Below are 27,592 nucleotides of genomic sequence, written 5' to 3' on the forward strand. Positions count from 1 at the left end.
GATCCACTACCCTCTGAGTGAAAAAATTTTTCCTCAACTCCATTCTAAATTGTCTACACCTTATTCTTAAACTGTGGCCTCTGGTTCTGGACTCCCCCAACATCGGGAACATGTTTCCTGCCTCTATAGTGTCCAATCCCTTAATAATCTTATACGTTTCAATCAGATCCCCTCTCATCCTTCTAAATTCCAGTGTATACAAGCCCAGTCGCTCCAATCTTTCAACATATGACAGTCCCGCCATCCCGAGAATTAACCATGTGACCTACGCTGCACTCCCTTAGTAGCAAGGATTTCCCAGGGTTGAAATGTCTTATACCAGAGGGCATGCATTGAAGGTGAGAGGAGGTAGGTTCAAGGGGGATAGAAACATAGAAACATAGAAAATAGGTGCAGGAGTAGGCCATTCGGCCCTTCGAGCCTGCACCGCCATTTATTATGATCATGGCTGATCATCCAACTCAGAACCCCGCCCCAGCCTTCCCTCCATACCCCCTGACCCCCGTAGCCACAAGGGCCATATCTAACTCCCTCTTAAATATAGCCAATGAACTGGCCTCAACTGCTTCCTGTGGCAGAGAATTCCACAGATTCACCACTCTCTGTGTGAAGAAGTTTTTCCTAATCTCGGTCCTAAAAGGCTTCCCCTCTATCCTCAAACTGTGGCCCCTCGTTCTGGACTTCCCCAACATCGGGAACAATCTTCCTGCATCTAGCCTGTCCAATCCCTTTAGGATCTTATACGTTTCAATCAGATCCCCCCTCAATCTTCTAAATTCCAACGAGTACAAGCCCAGTTCATCCAGTCTTTCTTCATATGAAAGTCCTGCCATCCCAGGAATCAATCTGGTGAACCTTCTTTGTACTCCCTCTATGGCAAGGATGTCTTACCTCAGATTAGGGGACCAAAACTGCACACAATACTCCAGGTGTGGTCTCACCAAGGCCTTGTACAATTGCAGTAGTACCTCCCTGCTCCTGTACTCGAATCCTCTCGCTATAAATGCCAGCATACTATTCGCCTTTTTCATCGCCTGCTGTACCTGCATGCCCACTTTCAATGACTGGTGTATAATGACACCCAGGTCTCGTTGCACCTCCCCTTTTCCTAATCGGCCACCATTCAGATAATAATCTGTTTTCCTATTTTTGCCACCAAAGTGGATAACTTCACATTTATCCACATTAAATTGCATCTGCCATGAATTTGCCCACTCACCCAACCTATCCAAGTCACCCTGCATCCTCTTAGCATCCTCCTCACAGCTAACACTGCCCCCCAGCTTCGTGTCATCCGCAAACTTGGAGATGCTGCATTTAATTCCCTCATCCAAGTCATTAATATATATTAATATATGTGAGGGGTAAGTTTTCTACTCAGAGTCATGATTGCCTGGAAAATGCTGCCTGTTATGGTGGTAGAGAGAAATACATTAGAGACTTTTAAGAGATGTTTGGATAGACACATGGATGTAAGGAAGATGGAGGGATATTGTGTATGTAGGAGGGATTAGCATTTGGGTGCTTGGGATTTGTTTTTACCTGGTTCGGTACAGCAATGTAGGCTGAGTGGCCTGTCCCTGGGCTGTATGTTCCATGTACAATCATGGGAAAGACCATGATACATCTCCTCATGATCTGGCCGTTTGCCGTAAACTTGCAGAAAGTGATGGAGAGGAGTTGGTTGAAGTTCATCAGGGGCAAATGAATAACTCAGGAATCTGCGTTTTGCAAGCTATTGTCAAGGACACAAACAGAGACAAGCGTCATCTACTGGGGAAGATCATGAACACCGTGATAGGCAAAACTATTGCTCTTCCAATACAAGGAGAAGTCCCTGAAGGATTCCTTTCTGACTGTGGCATTCTGAGTGCAGGAAGACATACGGAGAGACACACTGAGATACAATGTGGGCACTGAAAAGTCTGTGTGAGGAGGGACCACAATCTTAGCCCCTTTCACCACTGCACACCGAGCCTTGTGTAAAATCCTCTCAGACAAAATATTTGTAACTGAAATATTTGTGACAACTGACAGGTTATAAAGATTGTAAACAAATAATGTGCCCCGAGCTGTCAAAGCATCGCGCTAACCACTACGCTCCTGTGGCACCCTTATCAATATGACCTGCTGCCTTAGAGGATTTGAGGGCACTCTCTCCCTGTTATTCAATATACTCCCAGTTCTTATACAACCCCTTACCTTGTCTCACTTCTCAAAATTACACTTCTCTGGATGAAGGTTCATTCCTCACTTTTGTGTCCTGGACAGCCTGACCTTCTGCCACTGAACCAGTTCCATATCCAACACATTACTTCCTCCTCTTTCCCTCGTAACCAGATTCTAACGTTGGGACCTTGCCAAAAGCCATCCAGAACACTTGGTGACTTTTCTCAGTCAAGCATCGATGAATCCAGCCCACAGTAACATGATTCTCTCGTGAGTGATCATAAGGGGTGAGTGAAATTCCTAAGTTACAGAAAAACCTTACCAGCAGCAGAAACGACTACTAACTTTTCACAGCAATGAATAAAGAGCTTCATGGTCAGCCTTGGCCAGCACTGTTTAATCCCTTCCTTAACAGAAAACAGATGTGCCCAGCACTCAGTGGTTTAATAAATTAGAACACAGTTGGGAAAGGTCTGTTTTAACTAAGTATTCAACAGTTAGTTCCTTTTTCTTTATCCCAGTTCCTCATACCAACCTTGTTCCTCATCAGTGACAACCATTGCAACATTAGCTTTTATTGGCCAGAGGAAGCTTTCCGGCAGAATCCGACAAAACTGAGCATATGAAATTTAAAAATCTCATAAGAGGTACCTTCAGCACGTTGCAGAGCCTGCTCCAGAATAGTGTCTAGTCCAAACAGATTAGACTCCTCTGCCGCTCCAGCTATCTGTACTGAGGAAGTGAGCAGTGATTGAGATACTGTTGTAATAGTTCCTGTGTGTGATATGAATATGCTGCTCAGCTGTGTGGAGCCAGTGGTTTTTGTTACCAACGTAGCTAATTCTCTCTTTGATACGGCACTTCTGATGGACGTATACAATCGGCTAAATGGGACAACACCTGAGAACAGTGACATGGCCCAGAAGGAGGTGGCTCAGTTCTACATGATTTATGACATGATCTACTCTCTGGCCCCCATGCTGACAACGGTGCTGCTGGGACGGTGGGCTGATAGTCAAGGCCAGAAGGTGCTGCTGGTTGTGCCTTTACTGGGGTACCTGCTAGGAAGGAGCTTGCTGCTATTCACTCATGTCTTCCACTGGCCAATCAGTGTGATGTATGGATCAGCTGTGATCAATGGACTTACAGGAGGGTTCCCTGCTTACTGGAGTGGAATTAATGCAATTGCTGCCTTGAATTCAGGAGAGGCAAGACGCAGTCTGCGGCTAAATTTGCTGGTGGTGACAGCGGGAGTGGCAGGACTGCTGGGCAGTGTGGTATCTGGTCACTTCTTCCTGATCAAAATCAATAACGAGCATGGTCTCCTGCTAATCTGCCTGTGTCTGTCCCTGTACTTCCTACTTCTATTGTATTCGGCAATCTTCCTCAGATACCCTGCTATGCCTTCACAAGGACAGGTGCCTGTGGGGATATGCAATCCCTTGCAGAGGAAATTCAGCAGAGAAATTATTCTTTTCTTTATCTGCTACATCCTGTACGATTTTGGAATGACTGGTGGTGAAAATATAATCTCAATCTACGTTCTGAAGCCCCCACTGAACTGGGACCCAGTCTTTGTTGGTTATGGCAAGGCAGCCACCTTTGTTATGTTTCTGACCAGCTTCTTTGGCGTTCTGATTTTTTCTGGGCATCTGAGTGATAGCTCTCTGATATTAATGGGCATCATCTCCAACACAGCTGGGCTTATCACCATGGCCTTTGTGAGAAGCACCGCCTGGTATTTCATTGGTAAGTGAACAACTCTGCTGTAACTACTTTGAAATAAAATCCTCAAGCCACCTCCTGTGTGAGAGCAGAGCACCTGCACCAACTTCAAGTACCCATTCAAAAGTTAGAATAGAAGATATGTATCACTGGGCCATTGAATGGATCTTTGAGTTTTGAATCCTGTGGGGTTTGACAATGAATGTGAGAGTATAGTCTAGAGATGAGATACTGGACCACATGTTCCAATGTTATGAATTCACTACCACAAAATGTGAAACTAACACTGGAGAGTCTTGTAAGCTGTGGGATTTTAAGAGACAGTAAGCATGAAGAACTACCAGATTGTTACGAAGATCCAATTTGTGTCCCTCAGTGGAAATTAATTATAAATGGTATGAGCCTCATGTCCTGCAGTACACCTTCTTATAGTTATCTCAAATACAATACCTATAAGAAGTATTCACCCCCGCTTCCCCCAGAAGTTTTTATGTTTTATTGTTTTACAACTTTGAATCACAATGGATTTAATTTAGCTTTTTTGACACTGATCAACAGAAAAAGACTCTTTCATATCAAAGTGAAAACTACTCTCTACAAAGTGATCTAAATTACTTACAAATACAACACAAAATAATTGAATGCATAAGTATTCACCCCCTTCAATTCAGTATTGAGCAGTTGTACCCTTGACAGCAATTACAGCCTTGAGCCTGTGTGGGTAGGTCTCTATCGGCTTTGCACATCTGGACACTGCAATTTTTCCCCATTCTTCTTTACAAAACTGTTCAAGCTCTGTCAGATTGCATGGGAATCGTGAGTGAATAGCCCTTTTCAAGTACAGCCACCAATTCTCAATTGGATTGAGGTCTGGACTCCAACTTAGCCACTCCAGGACATTAACTTCATTGTTTTAAGTCATATCTGTGTAGCTTTGGCTTTAAGCTTGGTGTTATTGTCTTGCTGGAAAGCAAATCTTCTCCCAAGTCGTAGTTCTCTTGCAGGCTATATCAGGTTTTCCTCTGTGATTTCTCTATATTTTGCTGCATTCATTTTTGCCTTCAGGGCCTGCAACAGTGAAGCATCCCCACAGCATGATGCAGCCACCACCATGCTTCACAGTAGGGATGGTGTGTGTTTGATGATGTGTGGTGCTTGGCTTACGCCAAACATAGTCTGATGGCCAAAATGCTCAATTTTGGTTTTATCAGACCATAGAACCTTCTTCCATCTGATCTCAGAGACTCCTGCGTTCCTTCTGGCAAACTCTAGCAAGATTTCATATGAGTTTTTTTTCAAAGTGGCTTTTTCTTTGCCACTGTCCCATAAGGCTGCGAATGGTGACTAACAGTTAGTCCTGACGAAGGGTCTCGGCCTGAAACTTCGACTGTACCTCTTCCTAGAGATGCTGCCTGGCCTGCTGCGTTCACCAGCAACTTTGATGTGTGTCACTTGATTCAATGTGTTAAAATAAAACATGAAAATTTCTGGGGGGGTGGGGTGAATACTTTTTATAGGCACTGTACCTATCACAAGACATAGGGGCAGAATTAGGCCACTTGGCTCTGCAATCCATCATGATTGATTTATTATCCTTCTCAACTCCATTCTCCTGTCTTCTCCCTTTAACCTAAGATGCTCTTGCTAATCAAGAATATATCAACCTCCACTTTAAATGTACTCAATGACCTGGCCTCCACAGCCATGTGTGGCAATGAATTCCACAGATTCACCATGCCCTGGCTAAAGAAATTCCTCCTCATCTCTGCTCTCCTTGCATTCTGAAGCTGTGTCCCTGGTCCTAGAGTGTTCCAGCTTTGGACATTCCTCTCAACAACCCTTCTATTGTGACCTTTCAATATTCGATGTTTCAATGAGATTCCCCTTCATTCTTCTAACTCCAGTGAGTAAATGCCCAGAGCCATCCAACACCCTTCATATATTAAATCTTTCATTCCCAGTGTCATTCTTATAAACCTCCTCCGAAACCCAGCATATCCTTTCTTAGGTAAGGGGCCCAAAATTGCTCACAATACTCCAAATGTGGGCAGACCAATGCCATATAAAACCTTAGCATAACATCTTGCTTTTTTATCCTCTCAAAATTAATGTTAACGTGGCATTTGCTTTCCTTACCATTGACCAAAATACAATCACAGAAATTGTATTTTAGCTGAAGTTTATTCCTTCCCCCATGGGAATTCTCACATCTGCTGAGTTTTTCCAGCATTTTCTGTTTTTATTCCAGCATCTGTAACTTCCTCCTTTCCTTATAAGACTATAACTGTTCTGTGGCCTGTGAGAAATATCTGGAGTTGTGAAAGGGGTGAGATTTGAGTTGTTGGTTATGAGTGACTATTGAATTCCGAGGGCAGGTCAGATTGGGAAATATGTGTGTGAGTATTGACAGCAACATGTACATCTTGACAGTGACTTCCATCCAAAAACAACAAATGCTCACAACTCAGTAACCACATGTGGCGTGGAAACCTGGATAAAAAAATTCAAAATCCTGCCTGGTTTCAGTTGGCATTTTTAGCTATCTTCAGTCTAAATACTAACCTTGACCTCACAGATCCTAAACTTTTCCTACTGTGTAAATCTGTCACATGACATCTCTCTCCAGACTGTATAATGGGCCAATCCCAGCCAGTCCTGTATCCCCTCTCCCAACCACCAGAGATCGGGCTTCTCACATTCAGTATCTGTGGAAAATTTCCCCGTGGTGGTCCTGGACCTTGAAACAGCCGGATGCAACACCTGGAGGTGGAAAACAGCTCTCGTTTTAAGAGGCTTCAGGAGATTGGGAGGGCACCTTTCACTGCGACAGTGGTTCCCAGCTGCAGCTGTTGGTGGAGCTAGCACTGTCCTGCAGCCCCTGAAGTGAATCTCGACAAATACCCCTGCATCTGACCTCAGACCCCCCCTGACAGAGGTGTACACATCATCCCATTGCAAGTGGGAGGCCTCACGAGGGCAATGTGTGATAGGAATGTGGGATGTGGTTGATAGGAAGGGACGTTTCTCTCCACTGACCAAGATCATGGTGGTGGTGTGAAAGCTTTGCAGTTGGGTCGTGCTGCCAATTGACGCAGGTGGTCTGTGGGGGGGGCCAACTGTCAGAACCCACTGTCGCTTGCCACTATAGGGCCTGGGTGATGTTTTGTGCAGACCAGTGCCGGGTATCTAATATTCAGAAGTTGTTTTCTGGATAAGCTGTTCTACCAGGAACAGTCCAACTGAAAGGGACATTCCAAGGTAGCACAGTCAGAACTGTCCGTGGCTGCTCCCAGCTCTATCCCTGGTGACAGGGAAAACCTCAGCTGGTAATGACTCTGTGACCATACACAGAATTAGCCACCAGGTGAGCAACACATCCTCTAACTACTACATTTGGTCTTGCAGTCTCTGTTTGGCCTCATTTCCGCCCCCCCCCCCACCTCTCCCATCTCCCCCATCTACCAATCTTCTCTACTCTAATTTGCTTTCACTCCTTGTCTGTTCTAAAGGGGGTTCTCGAACCTGAAACACTCATCTCCAACAAAAGAAAATAAAACCAAATCAAGTTTAGTTATCATTCAGGTCATACATGGATCATCGAATGAAAGAGTGTTCCTCTGGGGCCAAGGTGCAAAATATACATTCAAAATAGTGAGAGGTAGAAAAACACACACGTTGGTACACAAGAAAACACATGTATAGTCCGCGTCCCTGAGCAACATGCAAATTGATGGTACAGCTCCTGGCAATCCAGCCTGTTATCCTGCCAGTCAAACACTGACAGGAGAGGCTAGCTCCCAAATGAGAATGGACTCCACACAACAGCTTCCAGCGTTGTCTCACCTGGACTGCAGCAGCAGGCAAGCCCTCTTGAGGCCTTGTTCTCGCTACAACCGAGGCCACGCTGCTGCCTCATCGCCTTTCTCACCATCAAACAAGGGAAACAGGCCTACAGCATCTCACAATTGTAAGAGAAACTTCCAAGACAGTCACTGATAGTTACACAACACACTCCTTTTGTACACCAACTCCGATGTCTTTGAGTAGCGGGCAGCAGCACGGTCTGCACCCAGGTCAGTTCCTCTGAACCTTCTCCGGCCCATCCACCAGTTTCTGTTTCTCTGGCCCATCCACCAGTTTCTCCTTCTCCAGCCCATCCACCAGTTTCTCTTTCTCCAGCCCATACACCAGTTTCTCTTTCTCCAGTCCATCCACTAGTTTCTCCTTCTCCTGCCCAACCACCAGTCCCTCCTTCTTCTGCCCAACCACCAGTTCCTCCTTCTCCTGCCCAACCACCAGTTCCTCCTTCTCCTGCCCATCCACCAGTTTCTCCTTCTCCCAGCACAGCACCAGCTTCTCCTTCTCTGGCCCAACCACCAGTCCCTCCTTCTCCTGCCCAACCACCAGTTTCTCCTTCTCCTGGCTGAGAACTAGCCTCTCTTTCTCCCACCTTGAGTGCCAGCTTCTCCTCTTCCGACTTGTCCACCGGGTCCTTTGACACCCCAGCCAGCAGCTCCAAACAATGAACAGGTCACTGATGCGGTGGACTTACTGTACCCATTGTTCTTGGAGTCCAGTATAGTCTTGCATTCATAAAAAAAACAAATGCTAAAAAGAAAAGTGCACCTTTGGTTGTTCCCCGAGAAGCTGCTGAACTCGAACATGCTACCATCTCATAAGAAGTCTAGCATTCTAGCATGTTATGTTTTTATTTCAGAGTTCCAGCATCTGCAGTATTTTATTGATTTCCAGAAGAACATAATTGGCTCTGAAGTACCATGTCCTCCACTACTGAAGGTCAGATGTACTTTCTAATGTAAAGAGTACGTTGAAATCCCAAGTGCACCAACAAACCAAGCCCCTCTGGACTAATTCAGGAAGGGTTATAGACCCCAGCTGTAAAACAGATGCAATCTGCTGGGGACAGCTAGATGTTGTGTTGAAGGTTGTCCAACATTTGGGCCAATTCTCAGGTTCACATTTCTGCAAATTTCCCTATCTAAAAATATCAATAAGAACTCCAATTATGCAGCCCTTAGTGGGTTAAAAATCCAAATAATTTTTTAGGAACATTTTTAATGTACTGTATCACTTCTGGAGCTTGGTAAAAGAGGCAGCTTGAGTAAAAGAAGAAAAAGTGTGTTGGAACGGAAATTCGCCTTCCAAGCCTTGACAGCTGAGCAGAGAACCACACTGATACTAAAGAGATAGGAAGAGCCCAGGCTGGAAAGGAGAGAGGGAAAACATCGGCTTCAGAGAGAGGGAGATGGGAAAGAAGCCAAGGTGGGAACTGGAAAACAGAATTCTGTAATGTAACCATTGCAGGAGCGGAAGCTGTTTAACAAAAGGGCAAACTTGGTCGGAAATGAGGCAACAGGCCTTTGGATGACCTCAGACTGTGGCGGACTGGCCACCACTGCTGGATTCGTCATGTCTCTGGTCTAATCAGCAAAAGTAAATTTCAAAATCTGGTGAAAATAATGTTGTTGGAATTCAGTATTGGAGATGGGTCATTGCTAGATACATGCTTGGTGTGAATGTTATTCTCTGTATGAGTGAGTGTGTGTGTGTGTGTGTGTGTGTGTGTGTGTGTATGTGTGAGTGAGTGTGTGTGTGTGTGTGTGAGAGTGTGTGTGTGAGTGTGTGTGTGTGTGAGTGTGTGAGAGAGTGTGTGTGTGTGTGAGAGTGTGTGTGTGTGAGTGTGTGTGTGTGTGTGAGAGAGTGTGAGAGAGTGTGTGTGTGTGTGTGTGTGTGTGTGTGAGAGAGTGTGTGTGTGTGTGTGTGTGTGTGTGTGTGTGTATGTGTGAGAGAGAGTGTGTGTGTGTGAGAGAGTGTGTGAGTGAGAGAGAGTGCTGGAGTCCAGATTAAGGTGCAATGAGAATGGGTGTGTGAGTTGTTTTTTTGTGCGGACAGAGTGCTGGAATGTTTGAGGTGTGGTGGAATGTATCCAATCAAAAGTCTGCAGTTACTGCTTTCATCATTTCCCTGCACCTAAGGTCGGGTTGTTGCTGTGGTTACTGGTGAAGTCAGTGTAACCGTGGTGCCAAGGAATGCAAAGAGTGGGGCTGCTGCTACGTCAATGCATTCCTACACACAGACCCGTTGCACCACTTCTCGGCAGGGGCATGGAAAATGAGGTTCTTTGTGAACGTCTTTCCTCTACAGTGCAATAACTAACCTCACGACACTGGTGTCTGGACTCAGTTAGCTGTAATAACCGGGAAACAGACATGGCCAGCTCATACAGTGAGACTGACACTGAATTCACAACAATGAGTCACAACACTAGTTTTACGTGTGCGTCAGTGGCTTTGCATATGTGTGTGTGCGAGAGAGAGATAGAGAGGCTCCATGTGTGAGTCCGTGCCTGTCTGTCCGTGCATGTCTGAATATGTTTCTGTCTGTCTCCCTCATTGGCCTCTGTTCCCAAGAACCCCATTTTGAGTGCAATTCTTCCCTTTTACTTCATTAAGATATCACAATCAAAGATCTTGTTATCTGGATATTGTCCCCTCTGACTTCCAAATAGTAGCAAAGATGTGGGCTACAAATTACAATGGGAGATAGAAAATGTATGCCAAAAGGACCATGTTACGATAGTCATGGGAGATTTCAATATGCTGGTAGATTGGGAAATCCAGGCCGCTGCTGGATCCCAAAAAAGGGAATTTATAGAATGCCTGTAAGATGGCTTTTTAGAGCAGCTCATGGTTGCACCCACGAAGGGATCAGCTATTCTGGATTGATTGTTGCGCAACGAACCAATTGATTAGAGAGCTTAAGGTAAAGGAACACTTAATGATCATAATATGATAGAATTCACCCAGCAGTTTGAGAGGAAAAAGCTAAGGTCAGATGTATCAGGATTACAATGGAGTAAGGAGAATTACAGGGGCATGAGGGAGGAGCTGCCAAAGTTAGTTAGAAGGGAACACTAGCAAAGGTGAGGGCAGAGCAGCAATGGTTAGAATTTCTAGAAGCAATTCAGAAGCACAGGATAAATACATCCCAAGGAAGAAGCATTATAAAGGCAGGATTATGCAACTATGACTGACAAGGGCAGTCAAAGCCAACATAAAAGCCAAAGAGAGGCCATATAATAAAACAAAAGTTAGTGGGAAGTTAGGGAATTGGAAAGCCAACAGATAGCAACTAAAAGAGTCATAAAGAGGGAAAAGATGGAATACGCTAGTTAATAATATTAAAGAGGATACAAAAATTTTAGTCAGATATCCTGTATAAAGAGTCAAAGAGAGGTGAAAGCAGAAATCAGGCTACTAGAAAGCGATACTTGAAAGGTAGTAATTGGGGACAAGGAAATGGCGGAAAACTGAATAAATGTTTTACACCAGTCTTCACAGTGGAAGTCACTAGCAATATGCCAGAAGTTCAAAAGTGTCAGGGGGAAAAATTGTGTGAAGTTTCCATTACTAGGGAGAAGGTGGTTGGGAAACTGAAAGGTCTGAAGGTAGATAAGTCACTCGGACCAGGTGGTGTACACCCCAGAGTTCTGAAAGAGATCATTGAAGAGATTATGGAGGCATTGGACTTTATTTGAAAATGAGAGTATATCAAGGTATTCTGGGTATTATGTTACAATTGATAATTATGTTACATTGGTAATAATCTTTCAAGAATCAATAGATTCTGACATGGATCCAGAGGACTGGAAAATTGCAGAAGAGGCAGAAGAAATGAAATTATAGGCCAGTTAGTCTGACCTCAGTGGTTGGGAAGATGTTGGAGTCGATCGTTATGGCTGTGGTTTCGGGGTACTTGGAGGCACATCATAAAATAGGCAGAAGTCAGCTTGGTTTCTTGAAGGGAAAAATCTTGCCTGACCAATCTGTTGGAATTCTTTGAAGAAATAACAAGCAGGATAGACAAAGGAGAATTGGTGGATGTTGTGTGCTGGGATTTTCATAAGGCCCTTGACAAGGTGTCACACATGAGACTGCTTAACAAGCAAGGTATTATAAGAAGGATGTTAGTATGGATAGATTGTTTGGAGGCAAAGAGTGGGATTAAAGGGAGCCTTTTCTGGCAGGCTGCCAGCGACTATTGGTGTTCTACAGGGGTCTGTGGTGTGTTGGGACCGATTCTTTTTAAGTTATATGTCTATCATTTGGATGATGGAATTGATGGCTTTGTGGCCAAGTTTACGGATGACATGAAGACAGGTGGAGGGGTAGGTAATATTGAGGAAGCTGAGAGGTTGCAGAAGGACTTAGGCAGATTAGTAGAATGAACAGATCAAATACAATGTCAAGAAGTTTATGGTCATGCACTTTAGTGGAAGATATAAAAGTGTAGACTATTTCCTAAGTGGAGAGAAAATTTTAAAATCTGAGGTGCAAAGTGCTTGGGATCCCTGCGCAGGATTCCCTAAAGGTTAAGGTGCAGATTGAGTCTGTGGTAGGGAAGGCAAATACAATGTTAGCTTTCATTTCAAGACTAGAATATAATAGCAAAGCATTTGATGGCTCTGAGCTTGCACTCAATGGAATTCAAAAGGATGAGGGGGGATCTCATTGAAACCTATCGAAAATTGAAAGACCTTGATAGTGTAGATGTGGAGAGAATGGTTCTTATGGTGGGAGAGTCTAGGACTAGAAAGCACAGTCTCAGAATAGAGGGGCGTCCAATGGAGATGAGGAGGAATTTCTTCAGGCAGGAAGTGACAAATCTGTGTGACAAGTGACAAATCGTTGCTACAGGTGGCTAAGGAGGCCAGGTAACTGGGTAAATTTAAGGCAGAGGTTGATAGATTCTTGATTAGTCAGGGCATGAATGTTATGGAGAGAATGTAGGAGATTGGGGGTTAGAGGGAAATGGATCAGTCATGAGGAAATGCAGGAGCAGACTGTATGGGCCAAAATAGCCTAGTTTTGCTGCTATGTCTTATGGTCTTATAGACTCGATTAAACTTTAGTTCCTCAGTGCCAGCCTCTCCAGTGAACCATTGGTCCCAGAAATTGGACCAACAAGGAGGTTGTTTGGTACCTTACCCAAACAAAGATCAGGCTCATGGGGTTGAAGTGCACTAGAGCGGAGCCTGACCACCCACATCCCATGGAGTAAAGGGGACGAGAGAAGAGGTGGCCAAAGTTGATTGGAAAGGGACAATATAGAGATGATGGCAGAATAGCAATTGCTGGAGTTTCTGGGGGCAGTTCATTAGGCACAGAATAGATACATCCCAAAGATGAAGAAGTATTCTAAATGAGGCAACTGTGGCTGACAAAGAAATTCAAACACAGCATAAAAGCAAAAGAGAGGGCATGTAATAGAACAAAAATAATGGGCAGCTAGAGGGTTGGGAAGCTTTTCTAAAACCAGCAAAGGGCAAATAAAAAAGCAATAGGGAGAGAAAAGATGAATCATGAAGATGAAATAGCCAATGATATAAAAGCATACAAGAACCTTTCTTCAGATACATAAAGAGTAAAAGAGAGGTGAGAGCAGATATTGGACTGCTGGAAAATGTTGCCGGAGAGGTAATAACAGGGGACAAAGAAATGCAGGTGAACTTAAGAGTATTTTGTTTGAGTCTTCACTATGGAAGACAGTAGCCACTAACAGAATGCCAGAAATATGAGAGTGTTAGGGGACAGAAGTGAGTATAGTTGCTATTATTAAAGAAAAAGTGCTTGGGAAGCTGAAAGGTTTGAAGGTAGATAAATCATCTGAATCAGATGGACTACACCTCATGGTTTTGAAAGAGGTATCTGAAGAGATTGTGGAGGCACTACTTATAAGCTTTCAAGAATCACTAGATTTTGGAATGGTTCTGGAGTACTAGAAGATTGCAAGTGTCACTCAACTCTTTAAGCAGAGAGGCAGGCAGAAAAAAGGAAATTATAGGCCAGTCATCCTGACTTCAGTGGTTGGGAAGATGTTGGAGTCAATTATTAAGGATGAGGTATTAGGGTACTTGAAGGCACCTGATAAAGTAGGCCAAGGTCAGCATATTTTCCTTAAGGGGAAGTCTTGTCTTACAAATCTGCTGGAATTCTTTGAGGAAATTACAGGCAGAATAGACAATGGAGAGTCAGTGGATGTTGTTTACTTGGATTTTCAGACGGCCTCTCACGAGAGGGTGCTCAGCAAGATAAGAGCCTATGGTATCACAGGAAAGATATTCTCATGGATAGAAGTTTATCTGGTTGGCAGGAGGTAAAAGTGGAAATAAAGGAGTCCTATCGTGATTGGCTTCCAGTGATGAGGTGTTCCATAGGGGTGGGTATTGGGGTACTTCTTTTCATTATACATGTCAATAATTTAGGTGACGGAATTGATGGCTTTCTGTCCAAATTTGCAGATTATACATAGAAACATAGAAAACCAACAGCACAATACAGGCCCTTCAGCCCACAATGCTGTGCTGAACATGTACTTACTTTAGAAATTACCTAGGGTTACCCATAGCCCTCTATTTTCTAAGCTCCATCTACTTATCCAGGCATCTCTTAAAAGACCCTATCGTATCCACCGCCACCACAGCTGTTGGCAGCCCATTCCACGCACTCACCACTCTCTGCAAAATAAACTTACCCCTGACATCTCCTCTGTACCTACTTCCAAGCACCTTAAAACTGTGCCCTCTCGTGTTGGCCATTTCAGCCCTGGGAAAAAGCCTCTGGCTATCCACATGATCAATGTCTCTCATCATCTTATACACCTCTGTCAGGTCACCTCTCATCCTCTGCCACTCCAAGGAAAAACGGCTGGGTTCACTCAACCTATTCTCATAAGGCATGCTCCCCAATCCAGGCAACATCTCTTCGGCACCTTTTCTACAGTTTCCACATCCTTCCTGTAGTGAGGTGACCAGAAGTGAGCACAGTACTCCAAGTGGGGTCTGACCAGGTCCTATATAATTGCAACATTACCTCTTGGCTCTTGAACTCAGTCCCACGGTTGATTAAGGCCAATGCACCATATGCCTTCTTAACCACACAGTCAACCTGCTCAGTAGCTTTGAATGTCCTATGGAATCGGACACCAAGGTCCCTCTGATCCTCCACACTGCCAAGAGTCTTACCATTAGTACTATATTCTGCAATCATATTTGACCTACTAAAATGAACCACCTCACACTTACCTGGGTTAAACTCTATCTACCACTTCACAGCCCAGTTTTGCAACCTAACCATGTCCCGCTGTAACCTCTGACAACCCTCCACATTATTCACAACAGCCCCAATCTTTGTGTCATCAGCAAATTTACTAACCCATCCCTCCACTTCCTCATCCAGGTCATTTATAAAAATCACAAAGAGAAGGGGTCCCAGAACAGATCCCTGAGGCACACCACTGGTCACCGACCTCCATGCAGAATATGACCCGTCTACAACTTCTCTTTGCCTTCTGTGGGCAAGCCAATTCTGGACCCACAAAGCAATGTCCCCTTGGATCCCATGCCTCCTTATTTTCTCAATAAGCCTTGCATGGGGTACCTTGTCAAATGCCTTGCTGAAATTCATATACACCTCATCTACTGCTCTATCTTCATCAATGTGTTTAGTCACATCCTCAAAAAAAATCAATCAGGCTCGTAAGGCACGACCTGCCTTTGACAAAGCCATGCTGACTAGTCCTAATCATATTGCCTCTCCAAATGTTCATAAGTACTGCCTGTCAGGATCTGCTCCATCAACTTACCAACCACTGAAGTAAGACTTCACTGGTCTATAATTTCCAGAGCTATCTCTACTCCCTTTTTTGAATAAAAGAACAACATCTGCAACCCTCCAATCCTCCGGAACCTCTCCCGTCCCCATTGATGATGCAAAGATCATCGCCAGAGGCTCAGCAAACTCCTCCCTCGACTCCCTCAGTAGCCTGGGATACATCTCCTCTGGTCCCAGTGACTTATCCGACTTGATGCTTTCCAAAACTCCTGCACATCCTATTTCTTAATATCTATATTCTCAAGCTTTTCAGTCCACTGTAAGTTATCCCTACAATCGTCAAGGTCCTTTTCCGTAGTGAATACTGAAGCAAAGTATTCATTAAGTACCTCCCTTACCTCCTCCGGTTCCATGCACACTTTTCCACTGTCACACTTGATAGGTCCTATTCACTCACGTCTTATCCTCTTCCTCTTCACATACTTGTAGAATGCCTTGGGGTTTTCCTTAATCCTGCCTACCAAGGCCTCCTCATGACCCTTCTGGCTCTCCTAATTTCATTTTTAAGCTCCTTCCTGCTAATTTTCTAGATCTCTATCATTACCTTTTTTTTAACCTTTCATGAGCTTTTCTTTTCTTCTTGACTAGATTTTCAACAGCCTTTGTACACCATGGTTCCTGTATCCTACCATCCTTTCCTCGTCTCACTGAAACGTACCTATGCAGAACACCACACATATATTCCCTGAAAATTTGCCACATTTCTGCCGTACATTTCCCTGAGAACATTCGCTCCCAATTTATACTTCCAAGTTCCTGCCTGATGGCCTCATCGTTCCCCTTACTCCAATTAGACATTTTCCTAACTTGTCTGTTCCTATCCTTCTCCAATGCTATGGTAAAGGAGATAGAATTGTGATCACTATCTCCAAAATACTCTCCCACTGAGAGACCTGACACCTGACCAGGTTAATTTCCCAGTACCAGATCAAGTACAGCTTCTCCACCTATACAAAGATAGGTGGAAGAGCAGGTAGCGTTGAGGAAGCAGGGAGTCTGCAGAAGGACTTGGACAGATTGGGAGAATTGTCAAACAAGTGGCAAATGGAATATAGTGTGGGGAAGCATATGGTCATGCATTTTGGTAGAAGGAATAAACGCTTAGACTATTTTCTAAATAGGGAAATAATTCAAAAACTAGAGGTGCAAAGGGACTTGGGAATCCTCATGCAGGATTCCCTAAAGGTTAAATTGCAGGTTGAGTCGGTGGTAAGGAAGGCAAATGCAATGTTAGCATTCATTTTGAGAGGACAAGAATATAAGAGCAAGGATGTAATGTTGATGTTTTATAAGACATTGATAAGACCTCATTTGGAATACCATGAGCAGTTTTGGTCCCCTTACCTAAGAAGACGTGTTGGCATTGGAGAGGGTTCAATGGAGTACATAAGAATGATTCCAGGGATGAAAGGGTTTGATTATTCTGGGCCTGTACTCACTGGAGTTTGAAGACTGAGCAGGGATCTGATTGAAACCTATTCAATATTGAAAGGCCCAGATATAATGGACGTGGAGAGGATGTTTCCTATATAGTGGAGGAGTCTAGGACCAGAAGGCATAACCTCAGAATAGAGGCACATCCATTTAGAATGGAGATGAGAAGGCATTGCTACAGACAGCTGTGGAGGCCAGGTCATTGAGTATATTTAAAGTAGAGATTAATAGGTTCTTGATTAGTCATGGTGTCAAAAGTTATGAAGAAAAGGGAGGAGAATAGGGTTGAGAGGGATAATAAATCAGCCATGATGGATGCGCTGAGTGGCCTAATTCTACTCCTATGTCTTATGCCATGGACTTTAGATTGACTTAGGCAGCAGAAGTGACGATCAGCCTAGAGGGGTGTGACCTGCTGCAGGGCACTCTCCCCACCCAAGGGATGTCTCTGTGGGAAACTCCAACCAGAGGGTGTCTGTGGGGCACTCCTCACCCATGGGATGTTTCTGTCACAATTGCCCATCCAAGGCGGAGTCTCTGAATATTTCCTACCCCGGGAGGGGGAGTACCTGTGGGACATTCCCCATCCCAGGGATGTTTCTGCAGAACACTGTCTGAAGTACCAAGCAGACTGGTATGCCAAGTGCCCGTGCCCTTGGATGTGCCTGCCGTCATGTTGTGGTCTTGTGTTTTGCAGCGCGGGCCATGATGCTGTTTTCCTGTATTCCACTGCCGACAATCCGGGCTCAGCTGTCCAAGCTAACCGACCGAGCTTCCTACGGTAAGAATGTGTTCTCTAGCTTTGTGAGATTCATCTCATGGATGCATTATTTCCTTGCAACAGTGATAGAAGCTATTCAGCTTATCAGGTGGAATCTCAGCCATCCTATTTCCCACTCTAATACATTCATTCTATTCTCCCCCTCCCCATTCACCCGCCACTGTCCAACACACATGCAGCTGGAGGAGCCTCTCAGGGAGTGTGTGCAAAACTCCACACAGCCAGCAGCCGAAAACTCATCACTAACATTCCTCTGAGGTCTCTGGTTCAATCATGACAGTATCTGATGGAGTCCCACAGTCCCATCAACCATCTGGACCATGACCTCCACATCCACCCACTCAACAGACTACCTTCTCTTCCAATCAGCTCCTGGAGACGAAGCCCTGTATCTTGTCCACTGCATTCCCAATGCCAGCCAGTCCACTGACGGATTGGCCCTCCTGTCACATCAACAAACAGAGCAGACCCTGTCCTGCTGTTTCTTCCAGAAATGCTGTCAACCCTTTCATTCCCTCCTCATCATATCAGCCAAAGGCTGTCCCACCTTCCGAATGCATCATAAACACAAGAGATTTTGCACATGGTGGAAATCCTGAGGAACACGTACAAAATGTTGGAGGAACTCAGCAAATCAGGCAGCATCTATGCAGGGAATAAACATATCAAGCTGTGGCCCATTGTTAGGACTGGAAAAGAAGGGGGCAGACCAGAATACGATGGTGGGAGGAGGGTGAAGAGTACAACCAGACAGGTGACAGGGAAGACTAGGTGAGGGGGAAGATCTCTTTTTCCAATGCCCTATCTGGTTACTCTCTCACCCCTTCTCATCTGCACACACATCCCTTCCTAGCTTCTTATTTCATCCCCCTCAGGTAGCCTCACCTATCACCTGCCAGCTTGTACTCCTTACCATTTTATTCTGGCTTCTGCCCCCTTCCTTTCCAGTCCTAATGAAGGGTCTCAACCCAAGATGTTGCCAGTTTATTTCCCTTCACAGGTGCTGCCTGACTTGCTGAGCCGATCCAGCATTTTGTGTCTGCTCTAATTGCATCATGCAATGGCCATCCCTCCTCCCATCCCATGAACTACACTGCAGCTGGTGGTTCTGAACTGGCTTTCCCTTCATCCTTGACTAACCACCCCACCCCCCCAAACCCCAAGGTTACTCTATGTACTCTAGAGATGATTTCAGCACCACATCTGGCCAGGGACGCTAGGGTAACATCAGATTTCAGATTTCAATTCTCTGTAAGAAAGTTTGTACATTCTTCCTGTGAGTCCCTGTGTTTCCTCCGGGTGCTCCAGTTTCCTCCCACAGTCCAAAGACACACTGGTTAGTAGGTTAATTGGTTATTGTAAATTGTTTTGTCATTAGGCTAGGGTTAAGTCGGTAAGTTGCTGGGTGATGTGGCTCATTGGGGCGGAAGGTCCAGTTCTACACTGTATCTCTAAATAAATAAATAGCTAGATAAATCGTTTTCCCTGACCTGAGTGGTCCAGGGTACTGCCTCCAGATCAGAGCCCCATACACGCTGTGCTCCAGGGACAGGAAAGTAGCCTGATGGTAATGCCTCAAAGTTTAAAGTCAATTTATTATCAAAGTACATATATGTCACCATATACAACTTTCTTGCAGGCATTCACAGCATAATAAAGAAATACAATAGAATCAATTAAAACTACTCTCACAGAATGACAAATAACCAATTTGCAAAAGAAGGTAAACTGTGCAAATAAAAAAAAACAAATAACAATAATAAACAAACAGTAAATAAATAAGACTGAGGACAAGAGTTGTAGTGAGTCCATAGGCTGTGGAATCAGTTCAGTGTTGAGGTGAGTGGAGTTATCCACGCTTGCTCAGGAGCTGGATGGTTGATGGGTAATAACTGTTCTTGAACTTGGTGGTGTGGGACCTAAGACTCCTGTACCTCTTTCCAGATGGCAGCAGCAAGAAGAGAGCATAGCCTGGAGGAGTGGCGTCCTTAATGATGGATGCTGTTTTCCTGCGGTAAAGCTCCTTGTTGATAGAAAAGAAAAAAACATAGAAAAGCCTACAACACAATACAGGCCCTTCGGCCCACAAAGCTGTGCTGAGCATGTCCTTACCTTAGAAATTACCTAGGGTGAATCATCGTCCTCTATTTTTCTAATCACCATGCACCTGTCCAGGAGTCTCTTAAAAGACCCTATCGTATCTGCTTCCACCACCATCGCCGGCAGCCCATTCCACACGCTCACCACTCTCTGTGTAAAAAAACTTGCCCCTGACATCTCCTCTATACCTGCTTCCAAGCACCTTAAAACTGTGCCTTCTCATGTTAGCCATTTCAGCTCTGGGAAAAAGACTCTGACTATCCACACGATCAATGCCTCTCATCATCTTGTACACCTCTATCAGGTCACCTCTCATCCTCCGTCGCTCCAAGGAGAAAAGGCCAAGTTCACTCAACCTATTCTCATAAGGCATGTTCCCCAATCCAGGCAACATCCTTGTAAATCTCCTCTGCACCCTTTCTATAGTTTCCACATTCCTTCCTGTAGTGAGGCAACCAGAACTGAGCACATGTGCACAACAGTGGGGAGGGCTTTGTCTTTCATTGAATGGTCTGTATCTACTAATTTTATAGGCTTTTCTGTTCTTGGGCATTGGTGTTTCCACACCAGACTGTGAGGCAGCCAGTCAAATACTCTCCACTGTGCATTTATAGAAGTTTGTCAAAGTTTCGGATGACATCCCTAATCAGCACAGTTTTCTAAGGAAGTAGAGGCACTGCAATGCCTTCTTTGTAATGGCGCATGCTGGCCCCAGAACAAATCCTCTGGTATGATAATGCCAAGGAATTTAAAGTTACTGACCTCCACCTCCAATCCTGTAAGAGGACTGGCTCATGGACCTTCCTATAGTCAGCTTTGGTTATGCTGATGTTGAGTGAAAGGTTGTTCTTGCGGCACCACTCAACCAGATTTTCAATCTCCCTCCTAAATGTCAATTCATTGCCACCATTGATTCAGCCAACAACAGTGGTATCATCAGCAAACTTACAGTAAATATGGTATTGAAGCTGTACTTAGCCTCACAGTCAGAAATATAAAGGGAGTAGAGCAGGGGACTGAGCACACAGGCCTGCAGTGCTTCTGTGATGAGCTGGAGTACCGGCAGGTCCCCCTATGTAGAATGTCAATGGGAGGTCAGCTGGAGCTTCACTCACGACCTGGAGTCAGAAGACTATAAGATATGGGAACAAAATTAGGCCATTTGGCCCATTGAGTCTGCTTCACCATTCAATCATGGCTGTTTTAGCCCCATTTTCCTGCCTTCTGCCCTGGACCCAACCTCGTCCAACAGCAGTGCTGAGCTCTGACACGTGGCATCTCAACAGGTGAGCTTAAGCTTTGCTTGTTGCCCATAGAGGCACCCATGGTTCCAGATGTCAGTGGTCCAGAGGCTGTGTGTGGATGGGGGGAGTGGTAGGGGAAATGAGCAAGAACATTCTAGTCCCTCTACTACCTCTGCATACAGTGGAAAAGTGTACTTGGATCAGTAGTATTATTAATTTTACTCACTCCATGTTCTATTTTCAATGCCTTTGACTTTCCCTCAGGTTCCATTTTTGCCTGGCTTCAGACTGCCATGACCCTGACGGATGCGCTAACTGCACTCACCTTCAACAGCCTTTACATTGCTTTCCTGGAGTGGTATAGTGGCTTCTCTCTGCTCCTGGCTGCTGCAGTCTGTTGGCTCAGTACTGTCCCAATTGTGTAAGTACACATCTCATACTGTAAACAGTCCTGAGGCTGCTAAGGGTCTCATCTACTGTCCATTTCCTCTGTAAATGCTGTCTGAGTTGCTCCTGTGCTCTGTGTATCTGCTGTCTCTCTTGTATCTCAGTAGCAGGGATAAGGCAGCCAAGCCCTGTGGTTCCAGAGACCATGGCCGATCCTGTACTTTGGTACAGCTGCCATGTCCTCTGACAGCCCATGAGCCCGGGACCGGACCTACGATTGTACACTCCTTCGTGTTCAGTGAATCCTGATCTGTAAGGACATTGTGGATTTTGCTTTGACTGATGCAAGGCGATGGGGAAGGGGGCATTGGGACTGATTCACATCGATAGAGTGGAGAGAGACAAGGGGTGGAATAGGTGATTTACTCTGGCACCGATGATGGACAGATTGCTGCCATTTGCTGCTAGAGTTATGACATTTAACCCTTTAGTGTCTATGCTTCTACTGCAGGATATACAGCTACACTCTGAGGAAGAGAGATGACAGCGAGGGCTCTCACACAAACTCCACTCAAAGAATGGCCATCGATAACTTCTCTGATGAATTCTCTACTGCCTCATCCTCACAGTGAGATGATGGATTGAAAACACCACTGGATCTGTCAACCACCGTATTAAAATGTCTCAGTGGATAATGAGGCATTCTGAAATTGTTAATAAAGTTTAAAGTTCTCTATTACTGTGCTATAGAATCAACTCTAGGCTTTAGGTGTGGAGCCCCCTCCTAACAATTCTGTTGATTACAGTAATAAATTGCATTGGAATACTGGACAGCAATGGTATACTGGATCCCCAGATGACAGTAATAATCAGGATTATCAAATCATGGTAATATACTGGATTATCAGTGCAAAGGATTACATTTCAATTACCACATAGATGAATCTCAAGCGTGAGATACTGCACTTTGGGAGGTGGAATGAAATGGGAAGAGGCAAGACCCTCAACAGTGTCAATGTACAGAGGGATGTTGGAGTCCAAATCCATAGCTCCCTGAAAGAGCCTACACACGTTGATAAGGTGGTGAAGAAACTTCCTTTATTAGTTGAGGCACTGAGTTCAAGAGTCACATTCACAGCAAGCTGGAGGAACTCAGCAGGTCGGGCAGCATCAGTGGAAAAGATCGGTCGATGTTCCGGGGTCCACGGATGCTGCCCAACCTGCTGAGTTCCTCCAGCGTGTTGTGAGTGTTGCTTTGACCCCAGCATCTGCAGAGTATTTTGTGTTTACGAGTTCAAGAACCAGTAAGTTATGCTGCAGGCTTATGAAACTCTGGTTAGTTCACATCTGGAGTATTGCTTTCAATTCTGCTTGCTCATGATAAAAAAGATGTGGAGGCTTTGGAAAGGGTGTAGAAAAGGTTTACTGGTGTGCTGCCTGGATAAGAGAACATGTTGGACAAATATGGGTTGCTTTCTCTGGAGCAGCGGAGGCTAAGGGGAATTCTGACAGAAGTTTATAAAATTATGAGAGGCATGGATAGAGCAGACGGATGGTATTTTTTCCCAGGACTGAAATCTCTAATACCAAAGGGTATGTATTTAAAGTGAGAGGGCAAGTGTGGGCTGTATGTTTCTTTACACAGAGTGGTGGATGCCTGGAATTGGTTACTTAGGGTGATGTGGAGGCTCATGAATTTGCAGAGAATGGAGGGATATGGGCATTGTGTAATCAAAAGGGATTGGTTTAGTTAGACATTCGGTTAGTTTACCACAACATCATGGGCTGCAGGGACTGTTCCTATGCCACAGTGTTTTACATAGAACATAGAACATAGAGCATAGAATAGTACAACACAGTACAGGCCCTTCAGCCCACAATGTTGCGCTGACCCTCAAACCCTGCCTCCCATATAACCCTCCACTGTAAGTTCTTCCATATACCTGTCTAGTAGTCTCTTAAACTTCACTAGTGTATCTGCCTCCACCACTGACTCAGGCAGTGCAATCCACGCACCAACCACTCTCTGAGTAAAAAACCTTCCTCATTTTATGTACATTGTTGAACAGTTGAATACTAAGATACCCTAAAAGAATGGTATCATTAAAAGTGAACATATCATGGAGTCATATAACACAGAAACAGATCCTACTAAACTAGCTCACCTACACTAGTCCCATTTCTCACCACTATAACCAAATACTTCTTGGCCTTGCCTAATTAGTTTTTGAGTGTCTCCTAAATGTATCTGATTCCACCAGGTCTTCTGATAGTGTGTACCACATATTGATCACTCTCTATGTAAAAGATATTTATGCCTCAAATCCCCTTTAAAATTCCTTCTTCTTTCTTTAAACATCAGTATGTCCTTTTGTTTTGTGATATACCTATCACAATAAAAAGGTTCTGACTATCTACCTTATTTATCTCGTAACTTTCTACACCTCTATCAGGTCATCGCTCAGCCTCCCTCATTCCAGGAGAAAAACACTCAGCCTATCCAATCTCGCCCATCAACCACAGTCCTCCAAATCCAGTCAACTTCCCAGTGAATCTCCTCTCCATTCATATCCTGCCTATAATACAGTAGTGCCAGAACAGCATACAAAATTCCCAGTGCTATTATAGAGTCATAGAAAAGAACAGAACAAAAACAGGCCATTCGGCCTTTCTAGTCTATGCTGAACCATTTAAACTGCCTAGTCGCATCAACCTACACCTGGACCATAACCTTCCATAACCCTGCCATCCATGTACCTATCCAAACTCCTCTTCAGAGTTGAAATTGAGCGCCCATGCATCACTTGCACCGCCAGCTCCTTCCGCGCTCTCACAGCTAAAGTCCACATTGACAACCTCCACTACCTTGCCTTCAACATTCCAGGTAACTTCCTCAAAAACCTCTATGAGATTGGTTACGATGACCTGCCACACATAAAGCCATGCTGACTGTCCCTAATCAGTCCCTGTCTAAACAAATATTCATACATCTGGTCCCTTAGAATATCTTCCAATTGCTTTCCCACTACTGATATCAGGCTCACCAGCCTACAATTTCCTGGTATCTGTTTACAGCCTTTCTTAACAGTGGAACAACATTAGCTATCCTCCAATCCTCCGGTAGCTCACCTGTTGCTAAAGGATGGTATAAATATCCCTGCAACTTGTGCACTTGCCATCCACAGGGTCAAGGGAATACCTTGTCAGATCCTGGGTGTTATGTTTTGTAACTTCAAAGCATTAAACTAATTCAAATGAAGACACTGGAGTCAATGTGGGTCTAACTTCAGTTTTACTTTAAGCAAGGCTCACATATCACATGGTAATGTGATGATGTATGCTATTCATGTATTAATACATATAACCTATAATGAATTATTTTATTGCTTAATCTAACTAAATATATATATATATACGAGATTACAAAATATTAAATACACAACATAGCTACCTGCTTAGCTATAAACTTCAACTCAATAAAGAATGCATCTCATGTTTAAGATTTTTACTGCTATGCTGTAGGTATTTCATTTTAGCAGTTCTGTAAGAGAAGTCTGTTCTGCTTTCAGCCTGTTTGGGTATGAGCTGAGATAAGGGGCCTTGTTGTTCAACTTCAGAATGTGATGTCAGCCAGTCAGGGTGATGGAATTGGGAGAAGGGTTTGGAGAACACTGGGTGGTATTTTTTGTGAGGGACTCTGTTGTGGTTGAGGTGTTTGTTGGTGGGAGCTGGGTGAAGACAGAAGGGTGAGGATGCTATCCCTGTTGCACAAGGCGCTTTGTGCAGATGAATGGCTTCAAGGAGGAAGGACTTATGCTCTGGTAGAAGAGCCCATTTGTTCGAGATGGATTTTGAGCGACACTCGGAAAATGCAGTGTGTATATTGAAAACAATAGCTACTTGAAGATTTGAACTCCATTGTGTATATGTGACTGTTTAAGTATAATGGGCCATGTCTGCTTAAGTTAATATTCTTAAATATACTTCTTTATAATTGTATGCAGTGTATGATCTGTTATTTCCTGCCAATGGGCAATTGTAGGGGAGCAGTAAAACACACAGCATTCACACAAGCCAGGGTTCGGGTGGGCGAGACATCCCCACCTCACGGGTTTGGCGGGACCAAAGTTGTATACACCCTAGGTGTACGAAGCCCGAGAAAGGTGGGTTTCTCGCCACGAAGTCCTGTGGCAAGGGGTTAACAAGCTGGATTTCCAGAGATGCCTCTTTTTGCATTTTGTTACTTGTAAAAACACCATCCCCTTCTCTCAATTCCTCCGTCTCCATCGCATCTGCTCTCAGGATGAGGCTTTTCATTCCAGAATGAAGGAGATGTCCTCCTTCTTCAAAGAAAGGGGCTTCCCTTCCTCCACCATCAACACTTCCCTCAACCACATCTCTTCCACTTCATGCATGTCTGCTCACACCCCATTCTCCTGCCACCTTACCAGGATAGGGTTCCTCTTATCCTCGTCTACCACCCCACCAGCCTCCATGTCCAGCAAATAATTCTCTGTAACTTCTGTCATCTCCAACAGGATCCCACCACCAAGCACCTTTCCTTCCCCTCACTTTTTGCTTTCCACAGGGACCACTCTCTATGTTCTCCTTTGTCCATTCATCCCTCCTCATTGATCTCCCTCCTGGTACTTATCATTACAAACAGAACAAGTGCCTACCTGCCCCTACACCACCTCCCTCACTACCGTTCAGGGCCTCAAACAGTCCTTCCAGTTGAGGCGACAAAAAACTTATCCCTGACATCTCCTCTGTACCTACTTCCAAGCACCTTAAAACTGTGCCCCCTCATGTTAGCCATTTCAGCCCTGGGAAAAAGCCTCTGACTATCCACACGATCAATGCCTCTCATCATCTTATGCACGTCTATCAGGTCACCTCTCATCCTCTGTCACTCCAAGGAGAAAAGGCCGAGTTCACTCAACCTATTCCCATAAGGCATGCTCCCCAATCCAGGCAACACCCTTGTAACTCTCCTCTGCACCCTTTCTATGGTTTCCATATCCTTCCTGTAGTGAGGCGATCAGAACTGAGCGCAGTACTCCAAGTGGAGTCTGACCAGGGTCCTATATAGCTGCAACATTACCTTTCAGCTCCTAAACTCAATCCCATGATTGATGAAGGCCAATGCAGCGTATACTTTCTTAACCACAGAGTCAACCTGCGCAGCAGCTTTGCGTGTCCAATGAACTCGGACCCCAAGATCCCTCTGATCATCCACACTGCCAAGAGTCTAACCATTAATACTATATTCTGCCAACGTATTTGACCTACCAAAATGAACTACCTCACACTTATCTGGGTTGAACTCCATCTGCCACTTCTCAGTCCAGTTTTTTATTCTATCAATGTCCCGCTGTAACCTCTGACAGCCCTCCACACTATCTACAACACACCGAACCTTTGTGTCATCGGCAAATTTATTAACCCATCCTTCCACTTCCTCATCCAGGTCATTTATAAATATCACGAAGAGTAGGGGTCCCAGAACAGATCCCTGAGGCACACCACTGGTCACCGACCTCCATGCAGAATATGACCCGTCTACAACCACTCTTTGCCTTCTGTGGGCAAGTCAGTTCTGGATCCACAAAGCAATGTCCCCTTGGATCCCATGCCTTCTTACTTTCTCAATAAGCCTTGCATGGGGAACCTTGTCAAATGTCTTGCTGAAATCCATATACACTACACCTTCAACAATGTGTTTAGTCACATCCTCAAAAAATTCCATAAGGCACGACCTGCCTTTCACATATTGACTCTTCCTAATCATATTATGCTTCTCCAAATGTTCAGAGGTCCTGCCTCTCAGGATCTTCTCCATCAACTTACCAACCACTGAAGTAAGACTCCCTGGTCTATAATCTCTACTCCCTTTTTTGAATAAGGGAACAACATCTGCAACCCTCCAATCCTCAGGAACCTCTCCCATCCCCATTGATGATGCAAAGATCAATGCCAGAGGCTCAGCAATCTCTTCCCTCGCCTCCCACAGTAGCCTGGGGTACATCTCGTTCAGTCCTGGTGACTGATCCAACTTG

General features: G+C 44.6%; 1 protein-coding gene across 1 annotated transcript; it reads left to right on the plus strand.

Moving 5' to 3' along the window:
- The first annotated feature begins 2,717 nt into the window (after positions 1 to 2,717).
- LOC140188114 (solute carrier family 46 member 2-like) lies at positions 2,718 to 25,530 on the plus strand. Its single transcript, XM_072244075.1, has 4 exons — positions 2,718 to 3,918; positions 17,719 to 17,802; positions 21,411 to 21,567; positions 22,045 to 25,530. Exons 1-4 carry the CDS (start codon positions 2,955 to 2,957, stop codon positions 22,163 to 22,165), a joined length of 1,326 nt encoding a protein of 441 aa, XP_072100176.1. The 5' UTR covers positions 2,718 to 2,954; the 3' UTR covers positions 22,166 to 25,530.
- Positions 25,531 to 27,592: the final 2,062 nt, after the last annotated feature.

The sequence above is a fragment of the Mobula birostris genome, chromosome 26, assembly GCF_030028105.1.
Source record: "Mobula birostris isolate sMobBir1 chromosome 26, sMobBir1.hap1, whole genome shotgun sequence".
Taxonomy (NCBI): Eukaryota; Metazoa; Chordata; class Chondrichthyes; order Myliobatiformes; family Myliobatidae; genus Mobula; species Mobula birostris.

Excerpts from the sequence above, each read along its gene's own strand:
- LOC140188114 (XM_072244075.1), top strand. The coding sequence starts at position 2,955 with ATGAATATGCTGCTCAGCTGTGTGGAGCCAGTGGTTTTTGTTACCAAC. Across the intron at positions 3,919-17,718 it reads CACCGCCTGGTATTTCATTG|CGCGGGCCATGATGCTGTTT; the intron begins GTAAGTGAACAA and ends TGTGTTTTGCAG. Across the intron at positions 21,568-22,044 it reads CTCAGTACTGTCCCAATTGT|GATATACAGCTACACTCTGA; the intron begins GTAAGTACACAT and ends CTTCTACTGCAG.